Consider the following 20,066-nt stretch of genomic DNA (forward strand, 5'->3'; position numbering starts at 1 on the left):
TCATTCAGATTGTATGATATTCTATGATGAAACCTCTATGAGGTTATTGCATCATAGATTTTTTTTTCAGCAGGGTTGTGCGTGTTTTCTGTGCGAAATTATAAGTCCCTGCACGATACCGCGATGAAGAGAGGCGTGGCTCGATATGAGAGCGAACTGGTCTACTTACGCGGTTACAACTTGTCACCGGGAGTCTGGCTCATGAGCGACGGCGAGTCAGTAGAACACTACGCATGGATCCGCCTATACGCGGGGGTACCAAAAGAAACCGGACTAAATTTTTTGGTCGGCAAAGCTTCTGTGGAACCGCGTTTTGCCACTAGGAGCGCATAGAGCGAACATTCCAGAGTCAGTAAGCCGAGTGCCGTCGTTGAAGGAGGTCAGACTAGTTTAGGCAGAGTTTTAGAGTGACGACTGTTTTGTGTGAACGTCGTTTTTGCAATGACTGATTTTCGTGAACAGCGTGCGCCGGTGAAATTCTGATTTTTGCTCGGAAAAAGTTGAATAGAAACTCTTAAAATATTCAGAAAGACGTACAAGGACGATGCTATGGGGACAACTCAAGTGTTCCTGAATCGAATCCTGAATCAAAGCAACAATCATGCCAATGGAAAACTTCAAATTCACCTCGCCTCAAGAAAGCTCGTCAGGTGAAACCAAACCTCAAAACAATGCTGATTTGTTTTTTCGACGTGAGAGGAGTCGTCCATTGAGAATTTGTTCCGCAGGGTCAGAAGTTAGCCAGGCTTTCTACTTGGATGTTTTGAAAAGATTGGGCAACAGTGTGCAGTGGAAGCGGCCAGATTTGTGGCGGTCGGGTGACTGGTTTTTCCATCATGGCAATGCCCCTGCTCACACAGCCCTGTCTCTACAATTTTGGGCCAAAAATGGCATGACCCCTATTCCTCAACCCTCATACTCTCCCGACCTTGCCCAGTGCTACTTTCTTTGTTTCCTTGAATGAAAAAATAGGTGAATGGAAAGCGTTTCGCTGATGTTGCTGAGGTGAAGAAAAAAACGACGGAGGCACTGTCAATCATCACAAAAGATGAATTTAAACAATGTTTTGAAAAATGGAATGAAAGATTCGACAAGCGTATCATTGCAAGTGGGGAATACTTTGAAGGAGATTGAAGGTCTGTGCCTAAAATGTGAACAAATAAGTTCAAACAAAAATAAGTCCGGTTCCTTTTGGGTACCCCCTCGTACAAGGGCAACATGGATGACGTTCTGCAGTGGGCATTCCAGCACAAAGTCAGACTTAGCGTGCTGCATCCCACAAAAAGTGTATATCGCGTGTTTGAGGTCACAGGGCAACCTTCTATTTCGTGCTTTCAAAGACCATCAGTATGTAGTAGCGTTGCCGGTTACTTTACTCAAGAGTCACTCGATGTCGATGGTCCGATCGCAGACCGGTACGTGGAAAATGATCAGCTGCATGTTATGTTCGAGCTCCTTCATTGATCGGCGCAGGAAAGCCAAACTTGTTTGCTTTTTGAGGTGAGGGAGCTTGGGTGGTTTTCTTAGTATATTGCATCATTAGCCTAATTTATTGTATTGTACGCCTGTTGCTTTTATGATCTTTCCCGCTACAGTAATTACCCAGTGGGGCCGCTGTAGGTACGTTTTATATATAGAAAAACATAAACCTGTCTTCGAGCCCCAGCTGTCTTTTCAGTGTCATGTTCCAAGTCCAACATCACCGGGCAAAAATTTTGCATATCGGAATATTGCACTTATTGTCATGGAAATATTAAAAGTAATTGTCCATTCATACGACGTGCAGCACAATCTTTCTTTTGGAGCGTTTTCACCACAAACGTCGAGCAGTTAGGACTGCCATAGAAAACCAATGGGGAACACTTTTGACGACAGCAAAAATGTTTATAGCAAAAAAAAATGCAAGCCTGTCGACGGGAGATATGCTCATATATTGATTGCTGTAGTGAAACCTTACAATATATGAAAAAATAGCGTTCATAATCCGGGTCCCCTTCAGAAATGGCTGTGGCTCAGCTCTGCACAGCCGGGTGATACGGAGCGAAAGGCAACCGAACCAGTGGCCGATGTCGACGCGGAGACGTTGGCAGCATCCGCCACCCTTTTCCGCTTCAAATACTCTGTCATACTGCCGCCTCAACTGTGGCTGCGGCGCACACAAGCTCTCCTTTTCAATCCTCCGACATGTTATCAAGCATGCGACACAGCTGGCGAAGAGAGCGGAGACGTGCGCAACGACGAGGCAAGCGGTGTGACGTCATAGCAAGCGGCGGTGGCGTCTCCATGGAGAGACGCGTGGTGTGACGTCATGCCAGGTGGCGCGGCGTCCGCCAGCTTCCTCGGTGGCTAGGCAACGGCTCAAAGTCGGTCTTCGTGCATCCTCGGAGCATCGCCATAGCGAAATCGCAAGTTCGGGGCCAATGTAGCTTTCGCTACAGAATGCTTTTGACCAGAATTGTTGGATGTAACACTGCGAAAATTTTACAAGGCTCTCAGAAAATATTCTCCGCAAACTTTCCTGTTCGTGGAAGTTCTGTGTTGGTAATTGAATAAAATCCTGCTTATGTCATAAGTTTAATATTTTTTGTTCATAATTAATCTATTGTCAAGAATAACGTGTCTACTTAGCCACCAGTGTAGCCATATTTCTGGCGGTGCGAACACCCCAATTTTTTTCTACAATAGCAGCCGCTCAGCCCAAATAAACAAAGCTCATGCACAGCGCAAGGGACGAGGACGAGAAAGAAGAAGAGGAGGACATCCACAGCGCTCTCTTTCTTCGTCTCGTCCTCCCTTGCGCCTGTGCATAAACATGATGCACCAACTAGCCCGCAGATCCGCTCTTGTACACCAAGCCGCCTGATGATGGCCATCGGAAGTAGACTGCACAGGAAAGCAGACAGATCGCACACTGCGCCGTTTCTATGCCAACGCAGTAGTCATACAACACAAAAACTGAATAAAGGAGTTGGGTACTCACAATCCGCTTTGTACATTTAGCGACACGCTACATCACCGTCAGCATCATCGTAACTATGTACACTGCACGCTTTAGAACTGACTTTCAATTATCCCTGAATTAGCCCTGCTCTGCACAGGCTGGCACCTCTTCTACTTGCAAACTTCTTAACATAATCTCGAGAACTGATTTTCTGCCGCCCCGTTACGCTAAATAAAGGTGCCTGATGAGGAACGGAACGAAGATGAACGATAACACACGGTAGTACCAGATTGCACGTTGAAGGTACGAGGCGTCAGGCTGCGTGCGGGCCGTAGCTGATGACAAAATGTAGACGCAACAAACAACAGCCGTGAAGATAACGTGTAAGCAAACGTTCTGGCTAAGTAGCGAGGAAATAATATAGCTTGAAACGTTACCGATTTCCACCGTCCGTCATTTTTCCCAGTACAGCGCTCTGGTATTTATGTCGAAGCTCTCCCTGAATCGCTACTGTAGTTTCAGTGAATTTTAGATTGAGAGAGAGAGAAGAAGCAATGCAGGCATCACCTGCCTGCATTATCTGTGTTCGTTTTTCAGTGGCATGCAGCAGATCGAAACATACTTTTAAAAACAACAAAAAAGGATTTATTAACAACTACACTAAGAAAGGAAAGCCTGGCCGCCGAGGGTCGAAACCGAGTGGCTCGCTTCTCCGGGATCGTTGAGTGTCTACCGCCCACCTTAACGAAGCAATCGTCCCCTGCGCGCGCCCACCCTCACATACAAATCTAAACGCCGCACAGCGATACCGCTTTCCCTCGGCGAGGAGGGGGGGGGGGGGAGTATGGGCGCTTGCCAACTTTTCTCGGAACGAGCCGAGGGGTTCTTCACTCGGAAACAATGGGAGGCTATTTGCGTTGTGACGATATGGTGGGAGGTAAAAAAGGGGGAGGGGGTTAGGCGTCAATGGCATAGAATCTTTCACATGAAATCTTAAACAGAATTTTGAACGAAGCATTCAGTCTGCGAGACAACGATTCCGAAAAAAACACTTGAAGGTGTCGGCAGGCGCAACTGGAGGGATTACTTGCTCCCAGGTCGCCACGCGCCCCGCCATGGGAAGACAGATAAGCGGCGGCTATCGCAGCGATTGTCGCCTTGGCGACGGGCGAAAAAGGCATGCGATAAGTTAGCCCTTTCAAGGGGCGTATGCTGCAGTACCTGCGGTTCGAAGTGCAGCGATTGTGCGGGCCAGAAGATGCCTCCTGAAAGCATGCAGTACACATTGGTCGGATTTTCCGCGGAGCTGGACTGGCGGCCCCTGCAATTCCTCAAGCCTATTCCACCGAACAGAGTTTGCAGTGCTTGCGGATTGGTGCGCCCGAAAACGGTACTGCTTCCATGCTCCCATACGCTGTGCGAGTCGTGCTACGGGCAGTGCGCTGAACAAGGCCTACACATATGTCCGCTGGACGGCTACGAGTGCCAAGACGAAGACGTCGACTGGAAAGAGTTCCGTGCAGAGGAGCTCCTGAGGAGAGAGGTGAGCGAGAATGTTTATTGAGCGGTATTATAGCGGTGTCATTATGCGAGAGTTTTATTAATGTCAAAGCATTCCCAGCCTATGTCCGCGGGGTCGTAACACAAAAACGTGTCCGAAAAAAGTGTCCGAAAAGCGTGTCCGAAAAGCGTGTCCGAAAAGCGTGTCCGAAAAGCGTGTCCGAAAAGCGTGTCCGAAAAGCGTGTCCGAAAAGCGTGTCCGAAAAGCGTGTCCGAAAAGCGTGTCCGAAAAGCGTGTCCGAAAAGCTTGTCCGAAAAGCTTGTCCGAAAAGCTTGTCCGAAAAGCTTGTCCGAAAAGCTTGTCCGAAAAGCTTGTCCGAAAAGCTTGTCCGAAAAGCGTGTCCGAAAATCGTACCCGAAAATCGTACCCGAAAAGCGTGTCCGCAAGACGTGTCCGCAAGACGTGTCCGCAAGACGTGTCCGCAAGACGTGTCCGCAAGACGTGTCCGCAAGACGTGTCCGCAAGACGTGTCAGCCAAACGTGTCCGCGGCAGTTGTGACGTTCTCAGAAGAGGTAGCATCAAACTAGTGGTTGTAATCGAAAGAGGATGATGTGAGCATGCTGCGCAAGAAAAGTTATGTCGATAGGATGATTAGTTAATTAAATAGAGCAAAAAACGTCGAAATAGTGTCGATGTCGGTATAGTGAGTGGACGGAAAAACAGCCGTGGACGACAGTATAGTGCAAAAGTGGGCAAAAGAGTTAAAATAAAGTATAAAATGAATTGAAATATATTTGATCAGTGAAAATTAATCGAAAATGTTAAGTTGGCATAGATTAATTAGTTATTTATCACCAAGAACCATTCGACGGTTGAACAGGGTGGCCGGGTATATAATAAGCGGACGGGATAGCGACCACGGCGCCAAATTTGAAAAACTAAAACGGTTGATTGAGATAAAAGAAGCTATAATCAGAGTAAATAAATTACATGTAATTAAAGCTTACCCTAATTCAGTAGTTCAAGTAACAAACAAAAAAGAACACTATAGAGGCAAAGAGAGGCGACGAGTGCCGAGGAGGCATCAGTGCTTTCACATTCCCCCAATGCGGTTCCCCGCAGTGATCTCTATTTTTGCATGAGAGGCGCACACGGGCTGCCTAAGCAAAACGTCTGGCCATTTATGCGATAGGTATATGACTGCCAATGAGTGCAGCCTTCGTCAAAAAACTTGGAAGACGCTTAACGTCCGTCTCAGGGCTGTCTTTAGGCTGATTACAATGTTAGCGAGGTCTCAAGTTAAAAGTCGCCTAAAGTAGCCATGCCATTAATCTTCGTGCCAGATTTGTCGCCAATTAGAACACAAGCCATATTATGACCATGGCTTTTATTAATGAACAATAAATAAGAGCATTTTGAATAAACACAAGAAGCAGATTGAAGAGCTCAACAACTGGCCCTTTTGCTTGGTCTTGAAGTGATGATTGCAAATAAATAAACTATAGAAAGTTTAATGCGGGTGCACATAGCTTATCTACAAGAGATAGTGTTCTTGAATTAATGTTTAGGGGAGTCCTCCAAATTAGCGTAAATTTTAATAAGCCAGAAACCATCCAAGCACAGCCAGCGGCTACATCAGCATCCACCCAAGTTTCTTGTCCTTTAGTAGTCCTTCTCGGAACGCATACGCTTTCCACTTTCGTGTTCTCTCATGGCAGACGGCGGTATCGGCACGCTGAAGGCACAAAATAGAAGCTATGTCATCTTGCGCTACAGAGAGAGAGAGAGATAACTTTTATTTTTCAGCTCAAGTCCGAGCCTTCTTAGTTGCCCGTTTGGTGGGCGCTATTTATCGGCGGTGGCAGAGTAGGGCCACGTGTCCCTTGGATGCGTCGGATGTGGGCGGCGAGGAGCGGCCAGAGGGTGGGCTGCAGAGAGGTTGGTGGAGCGGTACATCGGGCCCACGTGAGGTGAAAGGGGGGAGGCAAGGTATGCGAGGAAGGTATGGTGGGAGAGTTAGTTGCGCGGGGGCATAACCAATATGTATGAATGTTGGAGGGATGCTCTCCGCACACGATACAGGCGGGTTTGCCAGGTTTATGAAGGATATAGTGGGAATACAGTTCGCAGGGAAGGGAGTTAGTCTGTGCCTGTCGAATTAGAGAGGCGTCAGCACGGCAAAGGAAATGGGAGGGTGACGGAAGGGTTCGTCGCATGTGCCGCAAATTGCGAAGGTGTTCGCGGCGGTCCTGTCGGTGTGTAGCGCGGTCTGCCTTGGGATTATAATGGGCTGGCCAGGCAGTCGGAGGGCCCGGTGGTATTTTTTCACGGGCCAGAGCATGAGCAAGCTCATTCTCCGGTATACCTTGATGACCAGGAATCCATTCAAGGCGGACATGGAGCGTAGGGTGGGCTGTTAGGTATTGCAGCAAAGTGTCTAGGATATGGGGAGGGAGTTTTTGAGATTCGAATGAGCGTATGGCAGCCTGAGAGTCTGCACGTATGGTGATGGTGGAGGACAGGTGGTCGTGAAGCGTAATCGCCTCTGCTATGGCCAGAGTTTCTGCGTCGGTTGAGGAGGGCACTCCTGTGTGGAGATGTGTGGAGGTGCTTCGAGGGCCGACTACTGCAGTAACTACTTGGTGCTCGAGGATATGGGCATCGGTATAGTAAGTGTCGTGGCCCAGTACGGGTAAATGGTTCGCCAGTGCTTCACGCCGCCCGGGATTTATCGTTGGAGACATGTGGCGTGGAATGGGTTTTACAGTAAGACGCGGGAGGCTTTTCCACGGGGGAGCAGATGGTTGAAGCGGGGGTAGTTGGGAAATGGTGTGTCCGAAAAGGCTGAGGAGGTCTCTGCCTTGCTCGGAGGTAGAGAGACGGTGTATCTGGGCTCGGTGGTGTGCTGCTGCGCGTTCTTCGAGGGAGTTGAAAATGGCGGCGTCTGCGATCAGAGCATTTGCGGCGTAGATGGGAACTCCCATGGCTAATCGAGTGAAGCGACGCAGAGAGGCTTCCAGTTTGCTTACTTGAGAGGATGTGAGGCGTTGATAGGGGTAGGCGTACATGACCCTCGAATAAACGAGTGCTTCTATAACTCGACGGAGTTCGTGTTCTCTGAGTCCATGCTTTTGACGAGATATGCGGGACAGCATGTGGCGAATTTGGTTCAGTTGTTGCAGGAGTTGGCTAAGCCACACGTTGCACTTGCCATCTTGTTGAAAAGTGAAGCCAAGGATCTTGATGTGGCTCCGTCGGGGAATAGGGGTTTGCGCGAGAGAGAGTTGAATGAGTTCGCGGTAGGAAGAAGCGGTTTTTTGAGGAGCGTTAGAAACCACGATGTATTCCGACTTTTCGGCGGAACAACTCATACCTATGCGGCGTGCATGCTCCTGAACGACGTCGAGGCCTTGCTGCAAAGTGGATTCTAGTTCCCCGGCGTTTCCTGTGGTAGACCAGAGAGAGATATCATCCGCATATATAGCGTGGCGTAGGCCAGGAATTTCAGCGAGTTTTCGGGGCAGTTCTTTCATTGCCAAGTTAAAAAGCATAGGTGAAAGAATGGATCCCTGTGGTGTACCTGCAGTGAGGGGAAAGGGGGCGGAAGGTGTGCCGTCGGGGCCAATGATTCGGAGGGTCCTGTCTGTAAGAAAGTCTTTGATGTAGTTGAACATGCGGACCCCAGGGCGAGTGTCTGCCAGGTTGGTGAGAATTGCGGAGTGGGCGACATTATCAAAAGCCTTTTTGATATCCACGCCGGTCAAAACTCGAAGCTGTGCGCTGCTTGGGAAGGCGTACAAATCCTCATAGATTTGCCGTCCAATGTCTTGTGTGCATACGTGGGCGCGGAATCCGACCATAGTGGGAGCAAGACAGCGATTGGTATGCAGGTGCCATTCGAGGCGGGTAAGGGCCATCTTCTCCATCAGCTTCCCTAGGCAAGAAGTCATGGATATAGGTCGGAGGTTAGTGATGAGCGCAGAGGATTTTCCTGGTTTCGGAATCATAATTACGTGTGCCTCTTTCCATGCAGCGGGAATTTTCCCGGAGCGCCAAACAGTATTAATAATCTGAATAAGTTCGTCTAGTTTTGAATCGGGGAGATTACGGAGTATACCATAGGTAACTTTATCTGGGCCGGGTGCTGTGTTTCGCTTAAGGGAGCGTAGAGCAGCCTGAAGTTCGGCGAATGTAAAGTCGGAATTCATTCCTTGTTCGTCTGCTTCTTCATCGGTGTAAGGGTATGACGGGGAGCTGGCAGGAGAAGTAGAGGATGGGTAAAATTGATTTCGGATTTGCTCAACCAGCTCTTCTTGTGAGACGGAGAGGGCCAACTGTAGCTTTTGAAGTGTGTTACGAGGTTTACCCTGTCCAAGTAGGGTGCGCATAATGTGCCAGACTTTTGGAGTGTGGAGTCTCTCGACCATGTCATCACAGAGCTGAAGCCAGTTGTTCGTGGCTAGTTGGTCAGCGTATTCTTGGGCTGCTTGCGTTAGTTCAGCAACTTTTCTTTTCAATGCGTGGCTAGATCTACAGTTGCGCCAAGCTTTTATGGCCCGGCGACGTTGTTTCCATAGCCCAAGTAGGTGTGTGTCAATGTATGGATAGTCGGGAGATCGGTGGATATGTTTGGTGTGTTGGGAGACGGTCTCCATAATGGCGCTACACCATTTTTCGGGGTCCTCGAGTGAGGCTGATAAGGAGTCGAGGGCCGGCCGAGCCTTTGGCCAGTCTACGAGCATAGTGGGAGGTAGATGTGTTCCGGGTGGTCTGGAGGGTCGCTGGGACGTGAGCGTTATCTGAAGAATACAGTGATCACTCCCCATCGTGTCACCCGTATTACTCCAAGAAGCGCGGAGATCGCTGCGAATCCATGCGAGGTCGGGGTTTGTGTCGGATTGTGCTCCACATCCTAGACGTGTAGGCATGAACGTGTCATTCAGGAGGGTGAGGTGATGAATACTGGCGAAGCGGTCGAGTTTTCGTCCGGAGGCTGAAGTACGGTCGTATCCCCATGCAGGGTGTGGGCAGTTGAAGTCACCAAGAAGGACGAAAGTAGTAGGGACATTAGAGGCAGGAAGGGCCGTATGCAAAGGTGGGATGCTGGTTTTGGAGTCGGAGGGAGTCCAGTAGCAGTTTAAAATCGTGATACGGTGACCCTGATAGGTGGAGTGTGTCAGGACATGCTCTTTCGTCCCGGAGTTGAGGTGGGATGTATCTTCCTGAATGGTGGGTATCGTGCGCCGTATGTATGTAACCGTCAAAGTCGGCGGAGGAGGGGGCGTTTGATGTCCTTTTCTCTTCATGACTATACTTGGCTGAGTAAAATGGTCGTAACCTGGCAGAGAAAAGGCACCGTGCGTTTCCTGCAGTGCGATGACGTCTGGGTTAACGCCAGTAATCTGCATGTGTTGCAAGAGGGCATTTTTCTTGCGACGAAAACCGCGGCAGTTCCACTGCCAAATAATTAGAGGGTTTTGGGGTGGGGATGTGTGTCGCATGATATCACTCATCATGCCGGTCTTCCTCCATTGTGTCGAGGTTAGGCACTAGAGGGGCGCTTGCGCGCTTTCGAGGGGGAGCATTGGAGTCTGCGTCGGGAGAGGGTGGGGCAGAGGACGCGAGGGAGAGGAGATGGTGCTCTAGTTGCTCGACGCGAGCCGTCAGTTGTTGTAAGGCCAATAGGACGGGAGCAAGGGATTGCTGTATGAGATCAATAGCGTTGTCGGTAGGGAGGGGTGAAAGTGGAGTAGGTGTGGAGGGGCGTGAGTAAAACCGGTTTTGGAAGGACGGGGGAGGGGGTGCGATGGATGTGGGAGATGGACCGCTCACCTGGTGACTTGGTGGAGTCTGTGACTGCATCACGGAAGCTTGCGGTTTAGTAGAGGAGGTGGAGGTGCTGGTTGCCGCACCAGAAGTGGTGGACGGTGGCCGCTTGGCAGAGGGCTTGGTTCGAGATTGACTTCTTTGCGCGGTCTCGTGCCCCGGGCTGTTGCTGCTGCTGCTGCTGGAGAGCTGAAGGGCCTCGTAGCGGTTCGAGGTAGGCAGGGGCGGCCAGATGGTCGCGTCGGCTTTAGGGGGTGGAGGGGCGGCGCGGGCGCGATGGCGTCGTTGGGCGCGGTGCCACTTTAGGACTGCAGCGTCGGCGTCTTTCCTTGCGGGGCATTCAGGATGAGACGGTGTGTGGTCGCCCTTGCAGTTCCAGCAGTGTGGTTCACATTCGTGTGGGATAGTCGTTGGGTCTTGGTCAGGAGGAAACGGTTGGCTGCAAATCGAGCACCGAACAAGGCTAGGCTTGTTAGGACAGACGTCGGCACGGTGTCCTATGGCGTGACAATGCGTGCATTGTTTGCTGTGCGGCTTTTGCGGGTAGACGCGGTACACTCCGCTGTAGAAGACGGCATAGCGTGGTAGACGGGGCCCTTCGACGGTGAGCAGAAGTGTGTTGGTACGTCCGAGACGGCGGGCGCTTAGGAGTCGGGTGCCGTCAACACGAAGGTTAGCGGCAAAGTCGTCTTCGGTAAAGTCCATGGTGATGCCGTGTATAACACCACGGGCGTTAAGGGGGTCGTTAGCTACGTACGAGGTGACTTCGTACTGTATGTTGTTCAGTGAAACTTGCTTGAGTTGGAGCAGCTTGTCCGCAGCGGCTGGGCGGTGGGTATCGATGGCCAGGATGTTTTGCGAGGTGCGGAGTTTGATGTAGGTATTGTCACGTTCAGTCTTGGTTAGGCGGGCGGAATCCATGACGGACCGACAGAGCACAGGGAATAAAGTGTTGCCGAGGTTGAGGTGGTTCGCAAATTTCATGACGATCGTGGCTGCGGTGGCTTGCCGGGGCGCCGCGGGAGCACAGTGCTTGTGATTCAGCGCCTGGGCTGCTGACTGGCTAGGCGAGCTCCCCGCCGTTCCGGCTGCGAGCATGCTGGCGAGCGCGGGGGGCGTTGCCCCGGCGGTGCAGATGTAGGCTTGGCTTAGCGCGCCCGGCGTGGGCGGCCAGCCAGATGCTGATGTGCCAAAAAACGGCGCAGAACGCTTGGAATTTTGGTTACCAGGCGTACAGGCGATGAAGTAGCGCTCCTGTAGAACGGTTGGTGGCGATCCGAGGTCAGGAACCTGGACGTAGACGTGATTTTGCTGGAGCTCGGTGTGCGCACAGCCGATCACGGTGGCGCTGGTGGCGCCCTCCGCTACAGAAGTGTTGTGCTTTTCGTGTTGTAGCGTTACGCAGCGTTGTGAAATTCATATTTCTGCACCGATGGCTGCACCTCCGCGCGTGGCTTCGGGTACTTCCATGCGCACGCATCTTGCGTCAAGAGAGCAAAGCTTGGAAATAAGGGTCGTCCCGATGCTTCCTTGCCATTATCTATGCAGCCACTAAAAATGTGGGTATTAAATGCCCTAAATTTGGTAATTACCCATTCTAGACCCTGTAGACATATGCGAAATTTTGTTGTGAACCTATGAAGAATTTCGTTGGGGCCATGAATTCTGCTATCCCCGGGTCTTCACCGAAGATTCGGTCTAATGCTATCGGGTTTAAATAATGACCTTTTGTTTCTGGCTCCGCAAAAATTCTGCGGGATACGTAGTCTTTGCCTCAATCCAGCACTATTAATGTCATGTCTAAAGTTAGAATGAGACAGAATTGACCGACGATATCAAAGCTTGAAAGAAAGAACAAAGTAACAGATTAACTATTAGTTTTCTTTACTGTCGCGATCGGCATACACGTCCGAAAGCATGGTAAAACTGTGTTCTGCACCACCAAACGACAGAGGTTCGCTCTTTGCACCATCGCAGCCATCGCTGTTATCTCAGTCCTACCTTATGCGCGCCTTATCATTGCAGGTGATGTGCTGGAATGTGGCAACTGGCTGCGAGTGTGTGGCTCCTGCTTCGCGGATCGCCAAACATTTCCAGCGCGACTGTGGACACCACTCCGCTCGCTGTCCCAAGTGCTCTGCCACCGTTCCCTGTCGCAATGTCATCCAGCACCTGAAAAACTGCTATTGCAAGTCGGCAAAGCCTGCGGCATCAGACGGCGAAGGACATTCAGATTCCTGGAACGCCGCTGCTTTTGACTTTTCTCTGAAGGAAACATTTCAAAAACAGGCGGGGGAAGTCAAGGAGTTTCTGGGGCAAATAGTGTCTCACATTAGTGCACACGGTGACAGGCTGAACGAGATCTCCCACGCGATAAACAACGTTAGAGAAAATCAGCAACGTGAAGCTGGGACACAAGCTAGTAAACTGCATGACAATTTCACACAAATCATGTCTAAAATGGACGCATCTAACGAGGAACTGAAATCGGCTTTGACCTCGAGGTCTGATACAACGAATCTTTCCGAAAGTATGAGAAGACTAGAGAAAACACTGAAGAATGAAATCGGTAATGCAGCGAGACAAACTAAAGAAAAGTTATCAGAGAATGCTACTGCTATCGAAGCAGCAAAAGCGGCAGCGCAAGGAAATATTGAGTGTAGTTTAAAGACACTGGAGCATGTCAAAAACATTGTGCGAAACACTGAACAGAGCAAGGCGCTCTGTGTGTTTTTTGTAAAGGATTTCAAGTCCCTCCGGGAGACCGCATTGAAGGTAGGCAATGCTTGTTATGAGAGCGACCTTCTCTGCCTGCGCGGCTACAACTTGACCCCTGGAGTTTCCCTCCTTAAAGACGGCGAATCTGTAAAACTGTACGCGTGGTTTTGCCTGTATAAGGGCAACATGGACGATCTTGTGCAGTGGCCATTTGACCCCAAGGTCAAGCTTTCCGTGATGCATCCCATGAAAAGCAAAGCAGACCGCGTGCTTGAGAAAAAAATAAATAATCCTTCTCACACGGCCCTCCAAAAGCCAACAGCATGCCGTAACATTGGTGCGTTTATTAGTCCGCCGTCACTCAAAGTCGAAGATCTCATCGAGGACGGCTACGTAGCAAATAATCAACTGCGAGTAATGTTCGAGATCTTCCCATGACCACTGCCAGGTTACGAAACTTTTTTTTTTAGAGTGGGGTGGAAGTCCCTTCCAGTAAGCATCAGCAGTGGAATCAGCCTTCTTTTTTACAGCCGCGGAAATTTCGCAGGCTCTTTGGCCATAACTCGGAAGAATTTACCCTTGCTTATATGACCTCTTTCACTCATGTATGACTGAAAAAAATTGCTGGCGTTGAACGTGGCTTGAACCTAGCTATACCAGCGAAAGCTCTGTTCAGCATGGTCTGCACCGTCTCAAATCAAGTGTCAAGGTCCAGGTCAGGTGCCCAATGGTCAGTCGTATGATCACGTGGTCGCACTACCATAGCTTGGGCCAGAACACCACGCAGTTAAGTTCAGTTTGACCTTGTGAGGCATACACGGTCATTGTCTATGGGGTTCCCACTGTCTCAAATCCAATGTCACAGTCAACGTCACGTACCGAATAGTCATAGCCATATGATCACGTGGTCGCACTACCATTGCTTGGGCCATACCAACACACTGTAAACTTCGGTTTGACCTTGTGGGGCACCGAAGGTCGTTGTCTCACCACATCGAAATCGGAAGCTGTGTCCCGAGGTGTAGAACACTCGCTCTAATGTGATTCATTGTGAAATTTTCTTAACTGTGGGCCGGTACCTCAAGAATAAAATGATTTGCACAGAAGTTTGTTTAGCTGTTTTTTTCCTCTCTCCGAGATAGCCGCTGGTAATTTTTTTTCTTTTTCTTTCTGTAACCGATTTAATTCAGTTCAAGCAGAGAAAGTTGGCGGCTGCTCTTGTAACCATTGGAATTGACTGCTTGCCACTCACCGTTTCACCGATACTTACACAGCACCCCATAAGCTCGTAAACAAACGACAACGATGTTAAACTGCGTGTACTTGGTCAACCCGAATCTTTATAACTCCCATTGGACACGTATTGAAGCTCGTAGTACTTGTTTATATTGCCACGTATCATTGTAGTGTCCGTTCGTTCGCGCAAGGCCGCAGTAAAGGGGTGTTATCATTTTTGTTCGTGACGCGAGAAGCGACCGGACTAATCTCGATTGATCACAGCCATGAAGAGCTGCATCTACCTGTTTCCAGATTACTATAGATGATCTCGATCTGTTATCTCGAAGTTTCTTTGCCGGCTTTAAATTGAACGATGCCGCGAGCAGCGGGGTTTCATAGTTCGACGACTGACGAGCACGTTTGTTGCTTACGCCATCGCCGAGTGATTCAGTTCTTTTGCGGGAGCAAGTCAGCCCAAATAAAGAGCTTCGTTTGCAAGTTTTGTTGCTGTGTTACTGACTGCTGGATTGCCGTCACTACAACGTGACATCTGGTGGAGGTGCCGGGTAGCCTTTCATGTTCCGGACACCCCCTACAAGTCGTGACGCCAGCCCTCCGAGTCATTCACCACAGGACCTGAGTCGAGCCCACCGCGCAAGCCGGCGTCTGCTAGGTGACGCACCTGAGTTCGGGATTCTGCCGGACCCTATCAGGAAGCTAAAGCCAGTAGCAACGTCCACTGTGAGCTTGCCCCAGACGACGGCTCCAATCATTCTTCAGCAGCCCCGGGAACCACCAACGTTCGCCGCTTCGCCTGGCGCCGACCCCGAAGAATGGCTGGAACAGTTCGACCGTGTGGCTGTCTTCAACAACTGGCACAATGCCACGAAACTTAGGTACGTCTTCTTCGCCTTGGATGGACCAGCAAGAATCTGGTTTGAGAATGAGGAAGCTAGCCTCACGAACTGGGAAACCTTGAAGGAGCAGCTTCTAAAGACCTTCACGAACGTCGTGCGAAAGGAGAGAGCCCAGCAGCTGCTACAGCCTCGCATACAATACCCAAACGAGACCGTTGCAGTTTACCCTGAGGAAATGAAGCGTCTCTCCCGGCGTGCCGACGCAAACATGAAGGAAGAAGAAAAAGTAAAGCTGCTCATGAGAGGAGTTAAAGAGCAACTATTTGCCAGCCTCGTCCGCAACCCACCGAAAACTGTCGCGGAATTAATAGAAGAGGCATCCACTATGGAAAAAAACTCTTGATGCCCGAGCCCGCCAATATGACCGCCAGCAGCGCGTTTTCTCAGCAAATTGCCTGGACACTGCTAACAACGATAACCTGCGGGAGGTTATCCGTCAAGTTGTGCGAGAAGAGCTCCGACGATTGCTGCCAACGGGAACGCAGCCGCAGCTTTCATTGCTCACATACGTCATCCGGGCTGAGGTTCAACAGTCCTTGGGTGTGACGCCGACAACCACGGAGCCTCTGCAGCCCACAGCCATGACTAGAGGCCTGATTTTTAGGCACTAAAAACCACGTTTTAGGCGCCATAAATAGGCGGCTAAAATTACATTGTAGGCACCTAACGGAGAAAAATAGGCACTATAAACTTTATCAAAAGTGCACACAGTTCCGAACTTCAGCGCGCAATATCTGCCTTAAAATAAAACAAAAACACAGCAGGAATGATTTGGAACCTTAAGCAAGGCGCGAACATTAGAAGCCGTTTTTTTAAGGCTGTCGCGCAACTTTTCGTACAATACAAATGCTTCAGCAGAGCAAAAGGGACGGTTACCAACCCCTTTAAAACACTTTGGTATACCTCGAAACAAACAATTCGCTTGTCGTGTACAAAAGTAGAACCAATGAACACCTTAACAGGAGGCCATGTATTTAGAAATAAACGTTGTTTGAGTCATTTACTCTATGATTTGAGTGCACGAATGCGTTTTCGTATGCTCGCACGACTGCCAGCTGTCTAGTGTGGCCTGCTCCAACAAGATTACCGCCAAATGCCATTTGAGAAGGTTTATGGAACATTTTACAGTTGGTTTCAATTGGAACCAACTGGGAATTATTTGTACGAACCTATAACTTACTCCGTATACTTTCCGAAAAGTGGTGCCATCTGGTCAACTACCACTTTAATAGTCAAAGTCATCAACAAGCTGCCACGATAAAATAGCAGAAAATAGGAAAAAGGTTGCTTCGATATTTTCGACTGACGTGGTTGGTATTGTGTACACAGCCGGCGTAGGTGCAGTGTTCACCACAGCCAACTGACGAGGTCATCTAATGTTGCCACGTGTGTGTTTTACTCAAAGCCGAAATGGATTCGAAAGCAAACAGAATCTGAAAGCAAAATCACAACGTATTTCAGGCCCCTTTTCTGTAAAATAGGGCATTTTTGGGCACCGACGTCGGAAATAGGCACTTATAGGCACTGACACCCAAAATAGGCATTTATAGGCACTATAAAGAGAGTATTAAACATATTGTGAACACCTAAATCGTGCTCATATGTAAAAATGGTGCGCCTACGAAGCGTTGAAAAAAATAGGCATTTGCCTAAAATCCGGTCTCTAGCCATGACTTACGCCGCAGCTGTGCGCCGTCCTGCTCCTCGACGACGGGACCCAAGCCCCTATCGCCCTCAACCAGCTGCGTTGGACCGCCGCCCTCTCGCCACAACCCGCCCGTACTCCGAGCGTCGCACACATCCGAGGAAATGCGACGAGTGGAGAACTCCCGACCAGCTCCGCCCACTATGCTTCCACTGTGGCGAAGCCTGCCACACTATCCGGTACTGCCCATACAGAAGACTGGGCATCCGAGGGTTCTCTTACGACGCTCCACGACCCCGACCCGGCCAGCGACCAGCCGAAATCGAGGAGTTTTTGCGTCGGGAAGGATGCTCATCGCCGAGCCGCCTATCACGTTCCCCGTCGCCATCTTCACTGCGCTTTGTATCTCCTAGCCGAGGTTATGCGATGCATGGACGCTGCCTCAGCCCCCGAAGGTTAAACTGAATAAAGCAGCCTCTGGAGGTGAGGTTGCTTCTGAGCGCAAGAACAAAGATCCTCCATCGACGAAAACACAAGACCATGCCTCAACTACGACGACAACACCGACGACGACGACGACGCGGCCAGACTTGAACCTTATGCCATCGCCCAGAGAAGCAACGTCGGAGTACGCCCACCGCAGTCTCACTGCCCGACGAAGCCGAAATCGTACACCGAAGATAACGTGCAATACGAAAACGCGAACAAGTGACCTTGAAGTTATGGTCGACGGTCACGCGGTTACTGCCTTGGTGGACACCGGAGCTGACTACTCCGTCATGAGTGAGCCACTGGCTGTCAGACTCAGGAAAGTAACAACAACTTGGGATGGCCCGCTGATCCGCACCGCAGGTGGTAACCTGATTACGCCGTCAGGACGCTCCACCGCGAGAGCTACTGTAAATGGGAGAACCTATGCTACAACCTTCCTGGTCCTACAGCAATGCTCGCGAGACGTGATTTTGGGAATGGATTTCCTGAATGAACATCGGGCGATCATCGATCTTCGATCTAAGTCGATCAAGCTTTCCACGGACAAAGCCATACCTGCTGCGACGAGCGCAACTCATCACGTAGCCTTAAACGTCCTCGACGAAGCATTGAGCGTGCCGCCCCGACCGAGTGTCCTCGCCTGCATAGGTACCGGAGACATCGAAACTGCAGAAGGCGTCATCGAGGGGAACACCCTGCTACTCCTGGATCGAGGATTGGGCGTCGCAAGGGGAGTCACCCAAATCCGAAATGGCCAAGCCCAGGTGTTGCTAACCAACTTCGCCGAAGAATACCGGCATCTAAACAAAGGTACGACGATCGCTTTCCTCGACGAGCTGGCAGACATCAGAGACATATTTGCCCTACCCGATCAACCCGTAGAACCATCTGACCAAGGCCATCAACCAACGTTTTATATCAACCTAGCATTACCACGGAGCCGACAAGACCAAATACTCAGTCTTCTTCAATAGTACAGCGATTGCTTCTCATCAGCTTCCAATGTGCGACGAACCCGGCTTCCCCAGCATCGCATTGTCACAGACGAACACGCCCGACCACTGCGACTGAGCCCCTACCGAGTATCGCCGCTAGAACGCCAAGCTATCCGCAAGCAAGTTGAGGAAATGCTTCGTGACGACGTCATCCAGCCATCGAGGAGCCCCTCAGTCGTCCTAGTGAAAAAAAAAAAACACGGCACCCTTCGCTTTTGCGTCCATTACCATCGCCTGAACAGCATTACGAAGAAGGATGTCTACCCCCTCCCCTGCATCGACGACACGTTAGATCGGCTGTGCAACGCTATGTACTTCTCATCGATGGACCTGGAGAGCGGCTACTGGTAAATTGAAGTCGATGAAAGAGATCGCGAGAAGACTGCGTTCATCACACTAGACGGACTCTTCGAGTTCAAGGTGATGCCATTCGGCCTCTGCTCTGCCCCAGCGACGTTCCAGCGAGTAATGGATACGGTGCTCGCAGGCTTCAAGTGGCAAACTTGTCTAGTCTACTTAGATGACGTTGTTGTCTTCTCCACAAGCTTTGAAGACCACCTCAGAAGGCTTCGCATCGTGCTGGAAACAATCAGGTCTTCAGGCCTAACACTGAAACCAGAGAAGTGGCACTTCGCCTACGAGGAGCTGCTGTTCCTTGGTCACGTCGTAAGCAAGGATGGAGTTCGCCCAGACCCTCTGAAGACGGCTGCAATCACAGAGTTTCCACAGATTAATGACAAGAAAGCTATATGCAGATTTCTTGGATTGTGCGCTTATTACCGGCGATTCGTCAAGAACTTTTCGCGCATCGCTGAGCCTTTGACCCAACTAACCAAGGCTGACGTGCTTTGTAAATGGGAAACGCCGCAAGTGGAAGCTTTCAAAGAGCTGAAGCGCCGCTTACAGTCCCCTCCTGTGCTCGGGCACTTTGATGAAAATGCCGAAACCGAAATTCATACTGATACAAGCAGTGTTGGCTTAGGAGCGATGCTCGTTCAGAAAAATGGTGGAGATGAAAAAGTTATTGCGTACGCTAGCCGTTCACTGTCAAAAACCGAAGCCAACTATTCGACGACCGATGAAAAATGTCTCGCCATTATTTGGGCCACGTCGAAATTTCACCCCTACCTGTACGGACGACCATTCAAGGTTGTGAGCGATCACAATGCTCTGTGCTGACTAGCCAATTTGAAAGATCCCTCCGGCCGCCTTGCTCGTTGGAGCCTGCGTCTTCAAGAATTCGACATAACTGCAGTCTACAAATCTGGCCGCAAGCATTCCGACGCAGACTGCTTGTCGCGAGCCCCCGTCGACGCAGCAAGTGAAGAAGAAGACGACGATGCTTTCTTAGGACCGATAAGCGCCAGCAGTTCCGTGCAGCAGCAGCGCTCGGATCCGGAGTTTCAAAGCGTAGTTCATTACCTGAAAGGCAAGACCGCATCGCCTCCTCGAGGGTTCAAGCGCCAACTGTCGTCCTCCGTCGTTCACAATAATGTCCTCCTGAAGAAGAACTTCGCGTCCAACAGGACAGTACATCTTCTTGTCGTGCCCAAGAATCTTGGGCAAGAAATTATGCAGGCATGTCATGATGAGCCGACTGCGGGGCATCTCGGGATTGCTCGCACGTTGCACCGCATCCAGGAGTACTATTGGCCGCGTCTAGCTACCGACGTTTCCTATTACTTGAAAACGTGCCGTGAGTGTAAGCGACACAAAACGCCTCCGACTAGACCAGCCGGACTCCTGAACCCCATACCACCGCCAACTAAGCCCTTTCAGCAAATAGGGATGGACCTCCTCGGTCCCTTTAAG

General features: G+C 50.3%; 1 protein-coding gene across 1 annotated transcript; it reads left to right on the forward strand.

Moving 5' to 3' along the window:
• The first annotated feature begins 4,161 nt into the window (after nucleotides 1-4,161).
• Nucleotides 4,162-14,493, forward strand: LOC149329653 (TNF receptor-associated factor 6-A-like). Its single transcript, XM_089560376.1, has 2 exons — nucleotides 4,162-4,484; nucleotides 12,295-14,493. Exons 1-2 carry the CDS (start codon nucleotides 4,200-4,202, stop codon nucleotides 13,423-13,425), a joined length of 1,416 nt encoding a protein of 471 aa, XP_089416502.1. The 5' UTR covers nucleotides 4,162-4,199; the 3' UTR covers nucleotides 13,426-14,493.
• The last annotated feature ends 5,573 nt before the right edge of the window (nucleotides 14,494-20,066 follow it).

The sequence above is a fragment of the Amblyomma mixtum genome, chromosome 9 (assembly GCF_055824585.1).
Source record: "Amblyomma mixtum isolate Tamu chromosome 9, ASM5582458v1, whole genome shotgun sequence".
Taxonomy (NCBI): domain Eukaryota; kingdom Metazoa; phylum Arthropoda; class Arachnida; order Ixodida; family Ixodidae; genus Amblyomma; species Amblyomma mixtum.

Bases quoted from the DNA above. Each gene is read 5' to 3' on its own strand.
- LOC149329653 (XM_089560376.1), top strand. From the start codon at position 4,200: ATGCCTCCTGAAAGCATGCAGTACACATTGGTCGGATTTTCCGCGGAG. The intron at 4,485-12,294 runs GTGAGCGAGAAT...TTATCATTGCAG, and splicing joins AGGAGCTCCTGAGGAGAGAG to GTGATGTGCTGGAATGTGGC.